This window comes from Python bivittatus, unplaced genomic scaffold (genome assembly GCF_059951505.1).
Source record: "Python bivittatus isolate LINGU-HERP-01145 unplaced genomic scaffold, Pbiv_v1 ctg000330_np1212, whole genome shotgun sequence".
Lineage (NCBI taxonomy): Eukaryota > Metazoa > Chordata > Lepidosauria > Squamata > Pythonidae > Python > Python bivittatus.
The window spans coordinates 35,974,684-35,993,909 of NW_028277058.1; the positions used below are offsets into that span (position 1 = coordinate 35,974,684).

The window sequence follows — 19,226 nt, forward strand, 5'->3', positions numbered from 1 at the left end:
TAACTATGAACTGATAACGGCGCGAGCAAGCAAGGAACGGGGCCGCAGGGCAGCGAAACAAGATCGCAACGCAGCACAGAACCCGCGGGTCTGCACGTAGCAGGGAGGGACCAACCCAGCCGGAGGGGGACTGGCAATCAAGGACAATGGACTCTGACCGACCCTGCCATCATGAACGATCAGGGGGGACATTGGGGGGCCTAATAGCCCACAGCCGCAACGCGATCACGAGGCGGGAAAAAGCGCGGGAAGGGGGGAATATAACAAGTGATGCAATTGTACCAAGCCAGTCCTGGCTTTGCTTGTGACTACTATGTTACGCATGAGTAAACCTTCTTTGTGAACCACACGTGTCACGAGAGTTTCTCTGTCGAACGGGGCAAATCTCACAGCTGGCAGGGATGTTTGCAAATGGTGATCATGTGATTGTGGGATGCTTGGCAACCAGTCATAAGTGGGTTGTATAGGGGCACTGTGCTGAAAACTGTCGCAGTGCATCAGAAACAAAATTAGGATAAATTTGAGCCTGGTCACAATTTAGAATTGACTGTAAGTGGGAATGACTGAAGACAAAGATCTTAAAAATGGTCATCTGAGCAAGTTTCTTATGGCAAATTAATCACTTCCATCCTGTAGACCATTTATACTTCATAAACACTATGCTATCTGTTTATCTGTTATTCATAAACATTCCTATTTGTTCCATACTTATGAACTGTCTTATGTCACATGTTGTAATCTAAAAAATAATATATCACCCTCTCCAATGTTATAGTTTAGATGGCTTACAATACAGTCTAGGCCCATATCAACATTTTCCCCCTAATGCTTGTAAAATTAAAATTAAAACAAACAAGTTTCATGAACAAGCATTGGTTCATGAAATCTAGTATTATTCACTTTGACTGGCAGTGAATCTGTTTCCAGAGTTTGAGACAAAATTTTCCTAACATGCCAAAGACACACTGACTGGATTCTCATATGTGTGGTTTCATTGTCCAAAAAGCATCCAGTATTTCTTTCAAGAAATCCTATGACATACTGAAAAGTTCCATATCCGAATATAGCAAGTGCAAAAATTTGGATATCTTTTTAGTCAGTGCTTTATAACACTTCCTTTATTAGTTAAGAGTCTATTTTTGCTTTTTAAATTTTTTCCCACTCTTCCTCGCAAAACTTTTCTAGCTCATGCTTGAGATCTCCCCACAGATATTCAATAATGTTCATGTCTGAGGATTGTGAAAGCAGTTCCAAACCTTTATCTTTCTTGTAAGTAGTTCATGGTTGATTTGGAGATATGTTTTAGATTGTTATCTCTTTTCAGCTTCCATTTTTTCATGATTTTGAACATTATCTTCTAGGATATATTGATGTTTAGTTGAATCTATTCTTCCTTCCACCCATACAATATTTTCTGTGCCATTGGCTGCCACACAACCTCAAAGTATAATAAGAGTTATCCCCAACAAATTAATCTAGAATGCAGGTTGAAGAGTTTTACAGAGATTTATTTCACAAGCTGCTTCCACACATTTAATGAGTATTATGAGCACATAATACGTAAATATGGCCAAAAAAATAGTAAATTTCCCTTCCACCCATGCACATGTCTAATACCACAGAAGCTGTCAAGTCTAATTTTCAATGGACCAGTAACTTTCAACACATTGTTAAAGCACTGGATTCTTCTGTTGGATCAGAAATGAAGTAAAATCTAAGCTGATAACATGTAGAAAAGTCAATGAAATCTTTCAAAACAAAAATCACTTAAAGACTATGAAAGTATAAGACAGCAAATACAGTAAAATGTATTTGAAATCTGAAAAGTATAGCAAGAAGTGTTAAAAATCAAAACACAATATAATAAGCATGATGATTCAGATACAGAGAAATGATTTTTCAAAATCCACTTAGGATCTGCCCTTGAAAGATAAAATGGAAATACAGTAGTTTTTCATAATAGGCTTTTAAGAGTTAGAGGAAACAGCCTAAATTCATATTGGATACTGAGGCTAGAGCTTTTGTCCGTAACATGGATTCTAGTACTGGTTTTAGTTACAGACCACATTTCGATTGACATTTTTCCTTTAGTGATAATGTCAGTGTAGGAGAAAACTATACCAGACTGTGGGGTTTATTTTGCTGAGAACACAGGTCAGTAAACTTGATGTTTGTGACAAAACCACAGAATTTTCAAACAGCCACGTAAACTTTTGTTTTCATAATTAATACATCTTTTGTGTGTATTTTTATGAAAGAATTTTTGACTATTTTTTCTGTAGAAAGGCAGTTAATAAATTCAAATTATAACTCTATAGTTTTTCCAAACTGGAAAATATAAAAAGTAAAAAAACCCATGTGTATGTGGAGTTAAATGTTTTAAGTATTAGAAAGATATTTGCTTTATACCTATGCTTAATTAGAAAATGGCAGAGAGAAATTGAGGTAGATATGAAGTATGGAAGGCCTTCAAAAATAATCAGAATTATTCAGAAGAGGGCTTATAATAAGTAAATAGTGTGTGAAATAAATCTCCTAATAAGACTAGATTTAATCTAAACCTGTTACAGAGGAATAGGAAGTATCCAAGGTCTGAAAATAGATTTTTTAAAAGAACTTTTAAGAACGTTGCAGTTGTGACCAGATAATCATGGATAAACTAATGAAACAAATCTCAGGCATATAGAATTCATTTAGCACAAAGGACATATGCTACATATATGCAATAATTAAATATGACTTGCATTTATATAAACATGGGTAAACTGGAATAGCTCACTTCTATGCTGCCAGTTTTTGAAAATGTAATACTGTTTATAAAATGGTAACTAATTAAACGTTTTATAGAATAAATGCATGACACCATACACTTTTGTGTGCTACAGTCTACATCAGAATACAGTTTGTAAAGTGCTTAAATATTCTTTGCAGTTTGGGCTGCAATGAACTGAGTTAAGCTTTTGAGAATCAATTAATTATAATTTCACACAGAAATGCTCCTCTTAACTATGCATTTAAGTCTCTTAATGAAACTCAAGATAGATATTATGAAAGCTTCCACAATTTATATATGAAAGGTTCCATAGTAATAAAGGCTATTTGTTAGTACGGCATATTGCTATAATAATTTCTGTTGTTAAAAATATATTAATAAGTGCCATGTGACCCTCATGAGACAGCAGAGAATAAATTCACATATGTGGGAAATGTATCTTGTCCAGGGTATTTGTCCACTCAGCCCAGAGCTGTCATTGATAGCTCTCTAGTTAAAAGCTGTCTCTGATCACCTATTACCTGAGATCCTTCTGGCCAAATATATCAGGAACTGGAATGTTTTGCCTTTACAGTAGGTTCTGTAACAGTTACGATGCCTCCCCAAGTCTTCATATGACTAGGAAAGATGATACTTGAAATCAAACTACTGTAGGCAGAAAATAAATGATACTCAATATACTTTTTTCATCTTGTGGTTTGGTTAACATTTTGTTAGATGTTTTTGTTAGAAGATGCAGTCAAGGAGCAATAGCAATTCACCTAGCTATGGCAGAAAATGCAAAATAATGTTTAATATTAGAGGTTCCAAAGGGCCATTTGCATGGTCAGTTATGCAAACGTTACACATGTATATGTTTTGTACAGTTTCCTTTGTGAATTTCCATTTTAAATTAATCATGTAAGTACAAGCCCCTGGCATATCTGTTTGGAGTATACCATGATGTTTGAAGCTGTTCATAGAGTACAAAAGTAAAGATGAATAGAAATGAACAGGACTGTAAGATTGCTGTAGAAACGCATATATTTTGTTAACACATTGTGATGTTTTTTGTAAATTAAGTTTTGGAAAATTCAAATCTGTACATTGATAATAAAAGCCAGCTGTGAACAGCACTATTTGGCTGGAAACAAAGGCAATCATTTCCATCTCTTCCCTGAAGTAATATATTTTAATTAAATTAATGCACATATTTTATCATGATTTTTAATTTTGTCTAAAAAATAAACAAGAAATTAAGATGAGGCAGGCTATACAATCAAGCTTCGGTTTCCTATCAGATATCTTGCAAAGATGAAAAAACCATGATGCTGCCAAGATTCCTGGGATCTAAAGAATATTAGAACTCATATTTCTAAAATAATATACAAAACATGTATTTTCTGAAATGCAAAAATCATAATATTGTAACATACAGATGGCTTTTAAATACATAGTGTATAAAAATAAATGGCTTTCTAAAAATAAATGTGCTTAAAAGTTTTAATATGTTTATCTTTTCTTAGAGGCACAGATCCATATAGGCAGACTATCATTTTCAAAGAGCAGAGACAATTTTTAAGTGCATTATCAATTTTCATCAGAGTGGTAATCTCTCTGGCATGCAGCATAACAGGCTACTTTAATAGCAGAAAGGAAATCACTGTAATGAACAGTTTCCCCAAAGAGTAGTGCATGTGTCTATCAGACTATTAAGTCAGTTTTAAATAGTACCAATAAATAGATAACTGGCTGAAACTTGAACCCCCCATTTCCACTACTGTAATGAATTGTCAGAAGTTTTACAATTGTAGTAAGTTACTTAAAGTGCCTTTGCAACAGAGACAGTACATAAATCAAATGCAAAACAAAATGTGATTGACATTTTCTTTGGATATCTTACTGAATAATCAGAATATTTGTTAACTCGTGCTGAAAAAGCAAATGCTGCACTTCTCTTTCAGTTGATAAATAATCTTTAATGAACAGAATGCAAAAAAGGTAGGCAATTCCGGGTATGACATTAACAAAAAAAATACAGTTTAAGGCAGTACAGCCTTAATCATGGATAACAATATAGCTGTAGCCATGGATAACAAATATGGATAATGAAACCCTGAGAAAACATACTTTATGCTTGTGCAAAAACCCATCCATTTTGCACATATGTAAAAAACACACTCCAGTAGTCCTTCAAACAGAACCATGGGCCCAAGCCATGGATACATGAAGCCCTTTACCATAGATAATGAGATCTGATCTACATTTACAAATGGCAGATGTGTGAAACTGCAGGTAATGGAACCATGAATAATAAGTGTCACCTATATGAAGTTTTAATGTCCATATAATGATACGTTTACTGGGCATTAAAATAGCATGAATTTTTGTGGATGTTTAAATGGACATTTTAGCTATGTAATAAATAATTACATTTAAAAAGGATAAAGAGGGATGAAAAGGATTACATATTATTTGTAATAGCGAATATTTACATTGTTTACTACCTGCAGGTTATTAGAGACTGTTCTATTTATGGAGGCTATGTGGAATTTTGCCTATATGTCTCAGTAGGCATCCCTCATACTGATCTTCATTTAAATAGCCATTCTTTCATGCTATGTTGGCTTAACAGTCAAGTTCTATATAGAATGAAAGGAATTAGTATGGTAATTTCACTGTTAAATTTTCCCTGTTACCATTCATAGCCCTCAAACCTATGAATCTGGGCCCACCTACTCTTCTGTGAGCATGGTATGCGCTCTTGGGAAGGCTGACTACCCGTACATTAAGATTACTGAAAAAAATGAAAGGACAGAAGATTTAGTAAAATTTTAAAAAGTATAAATAGATAAGTTATACATTTAAAAAATACTTTATGCAAACAATTTCCACAAGTTTGATAACTGTTTTGTTTTTAATTTTCTATCCCAACAAATTAATAAAATACAGTGCAGTAATCAGTGATGCAACAACATTCGTTTAAGTCTGAAGCCTGACAAACTTAAAAGAGTACCACAAAGAGGAAGAAAGCTCCTTGACATATTTTATTTATTTAGAAATTTATAAGGCCACCCAACTCTTCAACAAGTACATTGCAATAGAGTTAAATCCAAAATCTGGCTGTCATGTTTATTTAATTAATATTGCTACCACCATGCAAGGATCTTTCAGAACATATTTTTTTACTCAGCAGGTATGCTTTAACTGGCAATACCAGCTCTGTCTTGGACACTGCAGTGGTTACATGCAGCATTGTGAGGAAGTCAGACTGAAGGTTTGAAAGAATGCACTATTGTATATTCCAGTAGATGCCCTTTGAATTCTAATTTTCCAGTAGTTTTTCTTCAGTCATGAGACTATACAGACTGACTGTTTGTTTTTCCTCCCTGGGAGAGAACTTGGACTCATTTTACCTGTAGTAGAAAATATACACATAAAGTTTCTAAAAATATATATATACAACATGTTTAAAAAGAACACTGATATTTTGCTATCCTAAGTCATGTAGACAAGATTCTCACTTTTTGTTTCTGCACATGATACTCCCTACACAGTAAGAAGAGCAAACTTTAGAAACACTTTCACTACTGAGCATCTTTTTCCCAGCTATTCCTAATTTGTAAATTAACACAAATTTAAAATCTTTAAAATATCACTAGAACTGTAAGTACCTTTGAGGCACTCTTTAATGAATAAAAGTTTTATAGACAGACTATATAATTCTCTGCTTCTGAAGTGTTATTTTAAAATAAGTTTAAGCATTAGACCAAACTTTTTCAATCTGATGTCTCTCAACACAATGGATACCTATTCTCTCTTGCTGGACATCCTGGGTATGCTAGCTGAACAAACATAGGAAAGGTAGCAGCAGCCCACCCACAAAGTTCCACCTAAGATCACCCCAGGCTGTTCCTTTCCTCTTGAGCTGTTGCCCCAGCAACAGTGATGCTTGCTTATTGCTGCCAACAATTTTGCCTAATTATTCCCTACAAGTAAGTCACAGGCATTGGTCCTGGGAAAGGCCCCCAACTGAGCAAGCAGGAAGAGAGGCAGCGAAGCCTGAGCCACACTTTCAGCAAGCTATTCATGTGACACTAGTGCCACTACTGCTGCATTGCAGCATTTGTTCAAAAAGACTGTAAGCAGATTTATTTATTTCTTTATAATGTAGATTTGTAAGGCTGCCCAATTCAGCAATGACTGGGAACTGTGTAAGTAAAAACAACCACCATATCCGAAACCGAAACAAAAAGCAAATGAACACAATTTGGGGAACAAACATACCATAAAAAAATGTCATAATACAATCTGGGTGGACACAGGCTATCCCAGAGCTTGAGGAAAAAGCCAAGTATACAAGACTTATTTAAAGGGTTGCAAGGGTCGTTTAAAGGATGGCACAGTCAGAGGGCAGAACGTGTGGGGGATGCAGAGGGCAGGCACTGCAACAGAGAAGGCACACTTCTTTGGTCCCATCAGATGGCATTGCTTAATGGATGGGATATGACGTGCACACCCTCTGTCAGATTTTGTAGGACAGGCAGAAATGATGGGAGTGAGGTGGCCACTCAGTTAACCAGGCCCTATGCCATAAGGAGAGTTATAGGTGATAACTAGCACCTTGAATTGCACAGAGATATCCAGTGCAGCTTGCATAGCAGAGGTATTACATGGCCATACCAAACTGTACCCACAACTGCTTGTGCTGCTACATTCTAGACCACCTGTAGCTTTCAAGTGGTCTCCATGATCAGCCCTATGTATAGCCCACTACAGTAGTCCACATGCAAGATGACTATGGTATGAGTGACCATAAGAAGAGACTCCCAGTCTAGGAAAGTTCACACCAGATGAATCTATGCAAAGGCCGTCCTCACTACAGCTGCCTTGTGGAGTGATACAGTAAGGTAACAGAGAACAGAACTATGTGTAGTTCAAATTAGTCTACATTCTCGGTATAGAACAGTAGTCTGTTGTCAGTACTTAAGTAAGATTAAATTGCCAGTTGAATAGGTTTTTGCACATCTAAGGAAGAATTGTATTCTCTTGGTCACTTAAAGTAGCAAATTGGGCCAGCCCTTTTAACAAGCTTATTTTTATATTTCAGAGTTAACTAGGTAAATGCATAGAACAGAATCCTTTAAAAAACTAGTCTTGGAAAGAGAAAAGTAGAGTAGACAAGGCAGATGCTTAGTGTTTTCCTTGTTTGCCATTTTCACACTCCAAATAGTAAACCCTTAAATTATTCTGCATCCCCTCTGCAATTTATATTGTTACCCACTTAGCATATCCATATCATAGTTCAATATTAAACAAGCATAATGGCTGAATCACCTCCCTGGGATGTCCAGTTAAAAGGACCTGTTAATGGAGAACATCTTAGCTGAGCCCTGCACAGCTTCTGTCAGTTACAATAGAACAAACACTGGCAATCTGGTGATATTCAAATGTTTTCAGTTTCAGCTTCCCTCATCAGCTTGGACATACAGTAAGCAAAAGATTGTAGTATTTGTAGAATAACTATAGCAAATAACAGCAGGCTAGATAGATCAACTTTCCCCAACTAATGGCCATACTGACTATCAAGGCAAGCTCAGACTCAGATGAGCAGCCTGCTCCAGAGTTAATAGATGAACCACTGCCTGAGGACCTGCAGGCAGTTGAGGTGGGACTGTCTGGTAATCAACAAGAGCAGTTGCCATTGGTCTGCAAAGATGAGGAGTCTGAGCTGCTGCTTGCACCCAGCACAAGGGCTCACCATGCAGAGAACAGAAAAGAGCAAAGGCACTCTGTAAGGTTCCTTGAAGAAAAAAAAAGCTGTACCCCGCCCCCCATGAGCAACACCAGCACTGGTTCTATTTAAGTAGAGCAGTAAACCCAAGCCTCTCCATTGGAAACAGGTGTTTGCTAATCCAGACTCTGTGTGCCTCAAATACTAACTCTTGAATCCTGTGATTTTGACTTTGGATCCTGGACCAGCCAACAAACTTTCTGTGATGCTTTGACCCTTGGACCTTACTCTAACTAATCTTTTGCCTGCTGCTTTGGATTTGGAAATGACAAGGAATTATAGGAACTGAAATTCAACACATTTGGGGGGAACTAGATTGGCAAGGATGGATTAAGTAGATATATAAGATAATTTCATCTAAGATACAAATTTAATTACTAACCAAGCAACCTTGTGACCTCTAATAGAAAATGTTCTTTTCACATCTTGTCCTTGAAATTGTAATCAAAGATGAATAAAAAAATATATTGGAGTGTTAGTATTCAGTTGTTAGACCTCTTCATCATAGTCAGACGCCTACAATATTTTCAGCTATTCTGGACAACTAAACTCTGGATGAACTGACATCTTTCATGTTTATATCAACATATTTATTAAGCACCTGAGCTGTTATATAAACTTAATCACTAGGGAGTAGCATTGGGGAAAACTATATATAATGCCAGTTTATGGATTCCTCTTTGAAGTTGACCACTGGTTGCTTTGTGGACGTATCCATCTACTTTTTCTGGCAACAATCTGGAAATAATCTGGCACTGATTTTTTCCAGGATGTTTTTCTGCTTCCCAGTCTAGTCCTAGTATTTCCTGAAAGTTTCCAACCAAGCACCAACTAGACATAACCCTGGTTCAGCTCCTGAGCTTAGACAAGGTTGGACTACATACATATAAAAAGCAATGAGAAGATGCTTTAGAAAGCAGCATTGCTTATATCAAATACAAATGTGTCAGGAAAGTAGGTGGACATAGGGACATAGCTCCTGTTATTTTCTAATTCTATCACTAGGGGCTGCTGCATGCCCTCTCGTCAATGTAACAAAATACATTTACTTAAATCTGTGCAGCTTGTGCTATAAAGATTTCAAGCAAGATAGGCTATCCGTCTCCAAAAGGGGCCTTAACAGCAATAAACTGAAATATAAACTCTGCAACTCACTTAAGTTTTAATAATATTTTCCATCCAAGAATAAACTGAAATGTAAAGGGAACTTTAACCCCTTGCCTGCTTTTCCTGGGATTTGAATCTGCTACCTCCCGTATACAACCTTGTAATTTTTATTATCAGAAAATTATTCTTGACTTTTTCATCACTCATATTTTGCAAAGTAGACTACAGGTATGTTTACTTCAAGGTGATCATATCTACGCTGTCATTTATTACAAAGCTCTATCAGCCAAGATAAGTACAAAAAAACTTTAAGAATGAAAGAAATAGAAGGTCATTGAGTGCATTATGACCATATAAATTTATCTTTATTTAATAGTGCCATATCTGAGTTCAGAATCATTTATTTAACATTTGTATTTAGTTTTGCCTGAGGCAACTTTTATGTACAAAAGATCCTTTTGTTGTTGCTGCTGTTAAGCAACTAGAAGTCACAAACCCTTGTGAATGTGTTTTTTTGGCCCACCCTTGTTGAAAAACTATACTACTAATTGTTAACAAGGGAGAAGGAGAAAATATTTCATGAAGAATAAAGTATCAATGGCTATTACTCATGATAATTACGTACTACCTTCCACAGTGGGGGCAAAATGTCTCTGAATACCAGTAACTAGAATACAGAAGAAGAGTGTTATTGTGCTCATATTCTGCTGAAGGGTTGCTACAGACATGAGATCAGCTAAACAGCTTCTTTTTGTAGCCCTAGAATTTAAATGCTGTGAGGGTTCCATAGGCTATTTCAAAGGTTTTTGCAAAAGTTAATATATTACTAACTAGCTACTAGCTCATTTGTGGTTTAATTGATTTTTTTTCCTCCCAAGTCCCTTGCACAAATTCCTTGACTGTTAGGAAGGAAATTATCTCATTTGTATTGGATTGTGGAAAACTAAAGAGACAACAGGGATCTGTTCCAGTATTCTTTTTATCTTCTTCAAGCCACTATACAAAATAGAACAGCAGAAAGAGGATTTGTTTTCTGCTGGAGTCCTGTTCCTCATAGGATAAAGTGCATGAGAGATACAGTCTCCCAGGTGTGAACCTGTCTTGATTTATCTTGTTTCTAATCCCATGTAACCCTTTGCCATTAACAATGGATAAAGAAGCCAAAATTCTCTTATTCACACTTTCAGTTGGGTGTGAGAAAGCAGAAGAGTTAAATAAGAGAAGATGAATCTATTTAAAATTCAGCTGCAGTACCTCAAGATGCATCCTGAATGCCAGTAACTCCTAAATCTATATCAGCAATTCTAATCTGAGTCCTTTATGCCAGTTTAAGGAAAGATATTGCATACTATATAATTCATATTCACGTAACTCTAGATGACAATCTACTTCCTTCTTGAAACCAAAAGGATGGTTATTCTATTTAGCCTCTGTCCTACTCACCTAAAAACGAAGTTGTTGAATGAGGTCACACATACAGTGCCAGGGTTCCAGAATATACTTTCATACAGCTACCCTCTTCCCATTTTGGATCCATAATGTAGATAAGGATACTCAGCAGCATTCCTGCTACTCAGTAAGATAAATTTAGAAACAGAAAGGATGGGAGAGAGGAAGACAGGAAGGATGGAAATGGTATGCTTTTTCAAAATGAAATCCTGATTGTGTGACATGCATTCATTGGTAGAAACAAAACAAGTGAGAATATTTTCTAGGAAGATTTACCTGAATTGCCTCCAGTACTATGAATACTGGCACGGCACTCCTTTGGTATCTTCACAGCCATCAAGTCTTCAGCAGTCTCACCACTAGCAGAATTGGCATCAGCATTTGAAGGTGGAGGTCGCTTGGCCCTTCTGAAAAATCCACTGCCAAACATCTTATCCTGTTTGGAACTGACCTCCCTATTGGCAACTTCATCCTTCTTAAGATCACAGACAGACTCTCTGGATTTGGATTTATATTTCAGGTCCAAATGGAACTGGGAAAAAAACTTTTGAGGGCTCCTTTCTGCTCTGTTCAAGTCCTCAAATGGAGGTTCGATATCTGGTAGCACCTGCTTGACCATTATAAGGTCATTAAGAAAACTATCTAGTCGTTTATTTGGTTCATTTTCTTCATCTCTTCCTTCTAGTTTCTCTTGTGATTCTTGCCTCTGACGGGAAGCCCAGCGCATCATTTCTCCTGGAGGAATGCCTACCACCAGTCCATATTTTGGGTTGATAACCTTCCGGGCCACAGTAGAGGAAGAAAAACCAAGGTTCCCAATACCATGACGAAAAGGACAGGGAATGTTCAATTCCTTGTAAAGATTGACCTCCTCTGAAATGGCATAAAGCTCTCGGAATTCAGTGTCAAACATTTCAACATGCTGTCCACTCAAGCACAAAAGAATATTTCTGTTTATGTGGGATGAGGTCCATGTGAAACTGTAAAACAGGGAACAAGCTGTTATAGAACCACTATTTTCTAAAACTTTAATTTCTTGCTGTTCAGGAATATGTAACATTTTAATTTGATTTGACTTAATCAAGTACTTAGTAAAAGAAAACTTGTTGATTTTATATTTGTTATCTGAAGAGTCACAGAAAATGTCTCCCAAGACTAGATCTGTGGCATTCAAATTAGTGTATCTAACTTCACTACTAGGAATAATCCAGGAACCTAGCTAGCAAAAAAATAAAAAATAAAAAAAATCCCCTGATATAAGGAAATGCAAAAATGGAATGCCTTTACGTGCCCTCTTCCTTGCCTCCTCCTCCTTTTTTTTTTTTTTATTACACCTATGAAGTCCACATTTTTTCCAAGGGGCTGTCTTGAAGACAGTTAATATAGAATATGACAGCAGGAAGAACGATATGGTGTCTTTACATTTCTGTTATCTTGTGTTCAGTAGTTTATCTCCATTACATTCTGTATCTTGTGATGCCTGCTTGAGTTTTAGTTTCTGTTATTTTTAAACAGCTGTTTAACTATGATTTTAGATTTTGTGTTTTTACTGTGTGTCACCTTCTGTGCTTTTAGCTATGGGTTTATAAATGTATACATCACGTATATACTGCTACTTGTATCTGTTGTGAGGAGGGTCGTAAGTCAATTCTTTTTTTCTTTGCTTTTTCTTTTCCTTTCCTTTTTTCTGCACTTTTGACCTTGACTACTCTTTTTTCCTAATCTTTCTTCTCTTTACTTTCTTTTTTTAATATTAGTTCTTGTTAGTTTTTACTTTTTCTTTTTTAAAATTTAATAAAGTTATTAAAAAAGTAAATGCATACATCACAGATGATGCCCAACCATTTGCAGCATTGGCCCTAGTATACTGCTAGGTGTGATAATAGGTTTTAATCTCTACAGCAAGGATTGACCACCTTTTCAGGCAGCAGGCATCCTTGCTGATCTTGGTTATCTAGAAATTAAAAATAACCAGGATGCATTTGGTGAGATTTCAATGTTATGAGAACACTAAAATCATCTGAAATTTTACTATTTATTAATTCTTTAGTTTTAGAGCACTATAGGAGGCATCTAGGGATACTGAAGTCAGCACGCTACTGTTTTCTGCTCTAAAGTTTGGTTTTGGGTTATCTGAAGTTCAAATAACATCAGCTTATCCCAAATTTGAGATATAGTGTTTTTCACCCTTATGTAGTAAAGATGTGACTGCAAATTTTCAGTTATGTTTTCTAGACTGTGCAGTGTTTAATATTGATTGCTGCTTTCTAGATCTACTTTTTGCTACATACTTGACTTTTGTTTTGATGAAAATGTTTCCCTTTATGTGAATGGGTATATCTGTTTTATTATTTTAATAGATTTTTATGTGTTGTGGCCTGGTATATATTTATCAAATATTCTCTAGAAAAGTTTATGCTCAGTTTAACATACATAGAGAAATCTAACACATCTTTTTACTTTTCTCCTCACAAGAAAGCTTAATATGATAAAATCTACAAATATAGCAAAATATATTAAAACTGTTGATTTTCTTAATGTTTGTCCTGCATGGTTGCATGTGCTCTCTTATTTGAACTGGGTTCAGTTTTTTGAAATTATATCAATTTTCCAGGAACAATGTCAGCAGAGATGTTGGAGCTAGTAGCAAAACATGTGTATTGCAAACATAAGACCCTCCCAAGCACTAGATTGCCTATGGGAAGTCCATAGGGAGGACTTAGGAGCAACAACACCCATATGTATCTGGCCCTACAAATTGATACTGGGAAGAACTCTACTTTTGCAAATGGAAACAATATATAACTATCATAACTTTGATAGCTGTATCATGAAACAAAAAAGCAAAAAGGTTCTAAGTCCATTCTCAAACTATCTGAGAGATCTCAAATAGAATGACTAGGGAAAATCTTGACACAAGGTACACAATCCAGAATCCTACAGATGTTGTTGGATTTCAACTATCCTATCAGCATCAGCCAGGGTGCCAATGATAAAAAATAACAGGAGTTGCAGCCCAAAACTATCTTGAAAACCCAGAAAGGGGGAGGGAAAGTATTGATAAAATACTGTTTTGGACTAAATGGATAATTGATTTTAAATGCTAAAATTTTAGGGGAAAATGGCAAATGCCAAGTTTCTGATGTTTTATGTTTAAAAATCTGGTTTTAAGCTCTGGTTTCCAGAAGGCAAGTCATATGTACCTATAAGATCCAGTTAGGACTTTTTCACCATCCACCATTAAGAAACGAGAGGCCAAATTGCCTTGGATCTTCCCTGATGGCATGTAGAACCCAACTCCAGTCACGCAACGTACACGAATGTTCTGATAGAAAGAAAAGACAAATAGCACACAAAGGGAGGTTATGATCTCTTATGTTAGAGGTAGGCAACCATCTTGGGTTGGGGGCACATTTGGAGTTTTGGGAGAATATGGTGGGTGCACTCACAAGATGACTGCCATGGTAGACAGGGCTATTCACCAAACACCCATCTATCAGAATAATTTTTCCCAGTCTTATTGCTTGACCACTATATCATACTGACTTAGATAGGTTAGGATCAAGAAGGTTGTGTGGAGGTACAAAATTAACCATTCCTGTACTTTTTGAGCAGGATCATAAAATGTCTCTCTAAGGGAGGATGGAATGCCTTTTTACTTAAAGGAGGCAATCATTAGACCTTTTCTTAAGAAGCCTGCTTTGGATTTGCCTAGAAACAAGCAGTTATGGCCAGTACCTAACTAACTATGATTTGGTAAGTTGATTGAGAATAGTGGCTTCTCAACTGCAAGGAGTCCTGGATAAAGAAAGTTATTCTGATCCATTTCAAACTGGCTTAAGGATGGGCTACAAGGGGGATGCCTAGGCCAGCCTAATGAATGATCTGAGAACTGACAGAGGGAGTGTGACTGATTGAGCTTTCAGCTATAATATTCCACTGGATAGATTAGATAATTGGAGTCACAGATTTAACTGGTTCCCTTTCTCTCTCTCAGGTACATATCAGATAGTATCAGAAACTATTCTTCCTTGAAACAGGAGCTATTATATGGTGTCCCTGAGGGCTCTATTCTGCTGGCAGTGTCTTTCAATATCTACACGGAACTAGATGATCAGGAGATTTGAAGCTAAGGGCTATCAGTATGTTGCTATATCCATGTCTCTTTCTCTGTGATATCTTCAGAAAATGGTAATGCTTCCCTGAATGTCTTCAGCAGTCAATCAAGGGCTGGATGAGGGATAATAAATTGAAACTGAATCCACATGAAACCAAGTTGTGAAGAGCAATTAGGCTGGAAAAGTACTAAATCTGCTTGTTCTGAATAAATGTCACCCTCTCATAAAGAGCAGGTTTACAATTTGGGGTATTTCTGGACTTAAATCCCTCTCTTTGGTTTCCCAGATTGAGGCCACAGCCCAAACCATCTTTCAACAGTTTTAATTTATATGCCAATTGCATACTTTTCTGGAAGAAAATGATGTTAAATCTGTGGTGCATGCTAGTACTCTTCAGGCTTGACCATGGTAATGCATTCTACATGGCGCTGAGTTGTTCAGTTGGTAGAAAATTCAGCAGCCAAGTTGATTTTGGAAAAACTGCAACTAGACCATATTATCCCTGTGCTTAAAGCACCACAGTGGCTATCAGTTCATTTCTGGCAAAATCTAAAGTGGTTGCTGCTATCTTCAAAACTCTCCATGGCTTAAATCCAGTCTGTTTGAGAGAATGAATCTTTCTGTATAAAACTCTACACTTACTAAAATAAGCAGAAGAGGTTCATCTACAACTGCTGCAGCTCATGTATTAGCTTTCTAAAAGGCTTTTAAAACATTTTGTATTGGCTTTTAATTATTAAGTAGGCTAAATGGGCAGAGCATAGCTACATGTGAGAGGTTTTTATTTAGTTGTCCATGTCAGACTCTACTAAGGCCTGTGGTTGTATTTCAGAGCTAGTTTGGGTCTGTAGAGTAAAAAGAATGACTAGATGTTGATGAGCTGCTCAATTTCTATTTGCTCCAGCCTCTGAGCCTTGTTTCTGAACAAGCCAAGCTTGAAACATTTAGGATATCTATTTACAAAATGTCCCCCTTCCCCAAAGAATGAATTTTGTAGTTGCTTTGAGAAAAGGGAAGGGTGCATGAGGTCCTAGCAGGGCATTCATATGCAAAGTGTCCTATGCCTAAATTGTGGAGAACTTGTCCACAACTTTTCTCCAGCAGAGCAGTAGAATAATGGTGTCTTTCCTTCTTAATCAGTTTTTTCAGAAATCACCTTATACCCAGGCAGATCTGAATTAATTCAGCGTCCTGATCATTGAGTTCATCTCGTATTTCATCTGCTAGTCCCTGGTCAATGAAACCTCTTTCATTTCAGCTCATATCCTGAACTAAAGCTGAGAGTCAGCAGCATAGTCTTGCATTGCCTATTCTATCAGAAGCAATGGATTTCATGGATGGCAGTCACTTTCTTGACTGGGTCATTGAAGTTAGTCTTTGGGTCTGCCACAGGATTTGCAGAGTGATCCAAGTTGGTGTTCTACATCAAAAGATGGGGTTGTTCATTTTGCAGCTTCCTCTGTCATTGATTGATTATGTACCATCATGGTGTTGTTAACTCTTAACAACCACATAGATAGATTTTCTTCATGACTATCTGTCCTTTACTTAGTCTTTCAGATCTTTCAGTGCACTCATTGCCACTGTAACTGAGTCTATCCACTTTGCTACTGGTCATCCTCTTCTCTTTCCTTCCACCTTTCCCGGCATTAGAGCCTTCTCCAGAAAGTTAGATTTTTGCATAATGTGTGTGAAGTAGGATAATTTGACCCTTGTCATTTGTGGCTCAAGTGATAGCTCTGGGTTGATTTGTTCAATGACCCATTTGTTTGTTTTCTTGGCTGTCCACAGTATTCTCAAGAGTCTTCTCCCATTAGGTCAATTATAAATCCTATCTGGAATTTTCACGGGCTTGGTCAGTGGAAAATCCCCAGGTCTGAGAGATGTGTGGGAGTTAGTTCTCATAAGAAAACAGCCTAGTCAATTACCAGAACAAAAGACAGGTGTTCTCTCTTTCCCAAAACAGGGTGCCTTCAAGCCAGATATACTATACAGGTGAAAGAAAGAGGCATGGAAGGTAAACCTTACTTTCATTATAAACAGGGCTTACTTTTGAGACATTTGAAGCGCTGGTATTCTTTTGTATTGACTTCATTAGCTTTTCTACAACGAATCTACTTATCAGAAGCTCTTATGTCCTTGAATGCTTATTGCACTTGTTTCCAGTCTAACTTGTTAGAGAAGTCTAACAGATGTATTGTTTATTTTGAGCAAGGAAGGTATCAAATTTGCTTGGATTTCTATCACATTTGTCACATAGGAAGGCAGGTACTCAGTATTGGAGAGCTGTACTGGTTGCTGCTGTTCCAGCAATGGTTGTCATGATTAGGTCAGGGTTGGTTGTAGAACAGCAGTTGCTGTCATGATTAGCTCAGGTTTGGCCCTAACAGTTGTACTAGATTCTGTCTTGCTGCTTGGCTAGCTGCTTCATTGTCTGGGATAACCAATCCATCTGAGTCAATATTGGTTTGGTTACGGGCAACTTGAGAATTTGGAGGGGGGGTTGTAAGAGGTGTTGTAACCATAGTAACCATAATCTCCTAGAGTAGACTGTCTTCCTGTAGTGACAGGAGTAACAGCTAGATCTTGCTGTCAAGACTGAGCAGAGCTGAAAATCTTAGTTCTCTAGACACTGGCTACTTACTCAGGAACTGGTTTCTCAACAGAAGGTTCATAGACATGACTCAGCCAGATTAGTTATTTTATTGAAGACTACAGGTAGTCCTCAAATTACAACTGCAATTGGGACCAGGATTGCTGTCACTAAGCACTGCGGTTGTAAAGCATGACGTCATGTGACCGCATTGCTTAGTGATGGCAATCCAGGCAGTCCCGCAGGGGGGTGGGGGAGGCCCTGGGAGGCCTGGTGAAGGCCACGTGCGATGAGGAAGAAGGCCGGGGAATGAGGGCACGGTGTGCATGTGCTTGCAGGGAGGCCAGGTAAAGAGGGTGCGGGGTGCATGTGTGCGAGTGCAGGGAGGCTGAGGAAAGCACGGGGGTGCATGTGTGCAAGCATAGGGAGGCCGAGGAAAGAGGGCGCAGGGTGCGTGTGACTACAGGGAGGCTGTGGAAAGGGGGTTCAGGGTACATGTGTGCGATCTCAGGGTGGCTGTCGAAAGAGGGTGCAGGGTGCATGTGTGCAATCGCAGGAAGGCCAAAGAAAGAGGGCACAGGGTGCATGGAATCATAGGGACGCTGTGGAAAGAGGGCACAGGGTATATGCATGCATGTGTGCAATCGTAGGGAGGCCATGGAAGGAGAGCGTGGGGTGTGTATGAATGAAGGGGGGAAGGAAAGCACCCTCTTTTGCTTGGGGGAAGCCGGCAGGGAAGGTTGCAAATGGTGGTCATGTGATCATGGGGTGCTTGGCAACTGGTCGTGTGAACAGGTTACCAAGCACCCAGATTGTGATCACATGACTGCGGGGGGTGCTAGGATGGCTGCAACTTCGAGGACCAGTTGCACGTCGTCTTTTTCAGCACCATCGTAACTTTAAACAGTTGCTGAATGAATGGTTGTAATTCAAGGACCACTTGCATTATGAAACATATATAATAGAAACGTTGCATGCTGCAGTTCATAGCAATCAAAGTAGATATACATATGTCTGTGTTCCAGGGCTTAAATCCTAGCCTTCTTCCTCCTGTCTTTCTGGAAAAAAAGAGATATTTTGCTCTTCTTTTAGGCCATGGGAAGCCTTAAGCATATTGAGCATGTTGATATAAGATACCTGGATTCTACCTTCATTCCTAATACAAAAGGCAGTGGAGGTAAGAAAGGAGGCACCACACCTCCTGTTTCTCTCCAAGTCTCATGGTGGTTTGAAAAAAGTAGATGAAATACGTTGCAGGTAGATAATTATCTGTAATGGGGGTGGCACTATGTTCTGTTGTAGTTCTAGGGAAAATGCTGGGAACTATGACTGGAATTGGTAAAAGGCATTCACAGATACTGTCTCATCCTAAAAATCTATTAGATTCAGAAGCATGTTATGACCTTTTGCAAA

The 19,226-nt window shown here is 37.7% G+C and overlaps 1 protein-coding gene across 2 annotated transcripts in view; it reads right to left on the reverse strand.

Moving 5' to 3' along the window:
• Positions 1–1,291: 1,291 nt before the first annotated feature.
• The window catches only part of SACK1F (scaffolding CK1 anchoring protein F), a 33,793-nt gene continuing 15,858 nt past the window's right edge, over positions 1,292–19,226 (reverse strand). The window contains exons 3-6 of one of the 2 annotated variants that reach the window (XM_007420006.4): positions 14,306–14,427; positions 11,379–12,082; positions 11,097–11,222; positions 1,292–6,168 (exon numbers count right to left, since the gene is read on the reverse strand). In XM_007420006.4, the coding sequence (XP_007420068.1) occupies positions 11,122–11,222; positions 11,379–12,082; positions 14,306–14,427 (927 nt within the window). In that variant the 3' untranslated portion in view covers positions 1,292–6,168; positions 11,097–11,121. The remainder of the gene's footprint in view (positions 6,169–11,096; positions 11,223–11,378; positions 12,083–14,305; positions 14,428–19,226) is intronic. The other variant, XM_007420007.4, reaches the window with a different exon arrangement.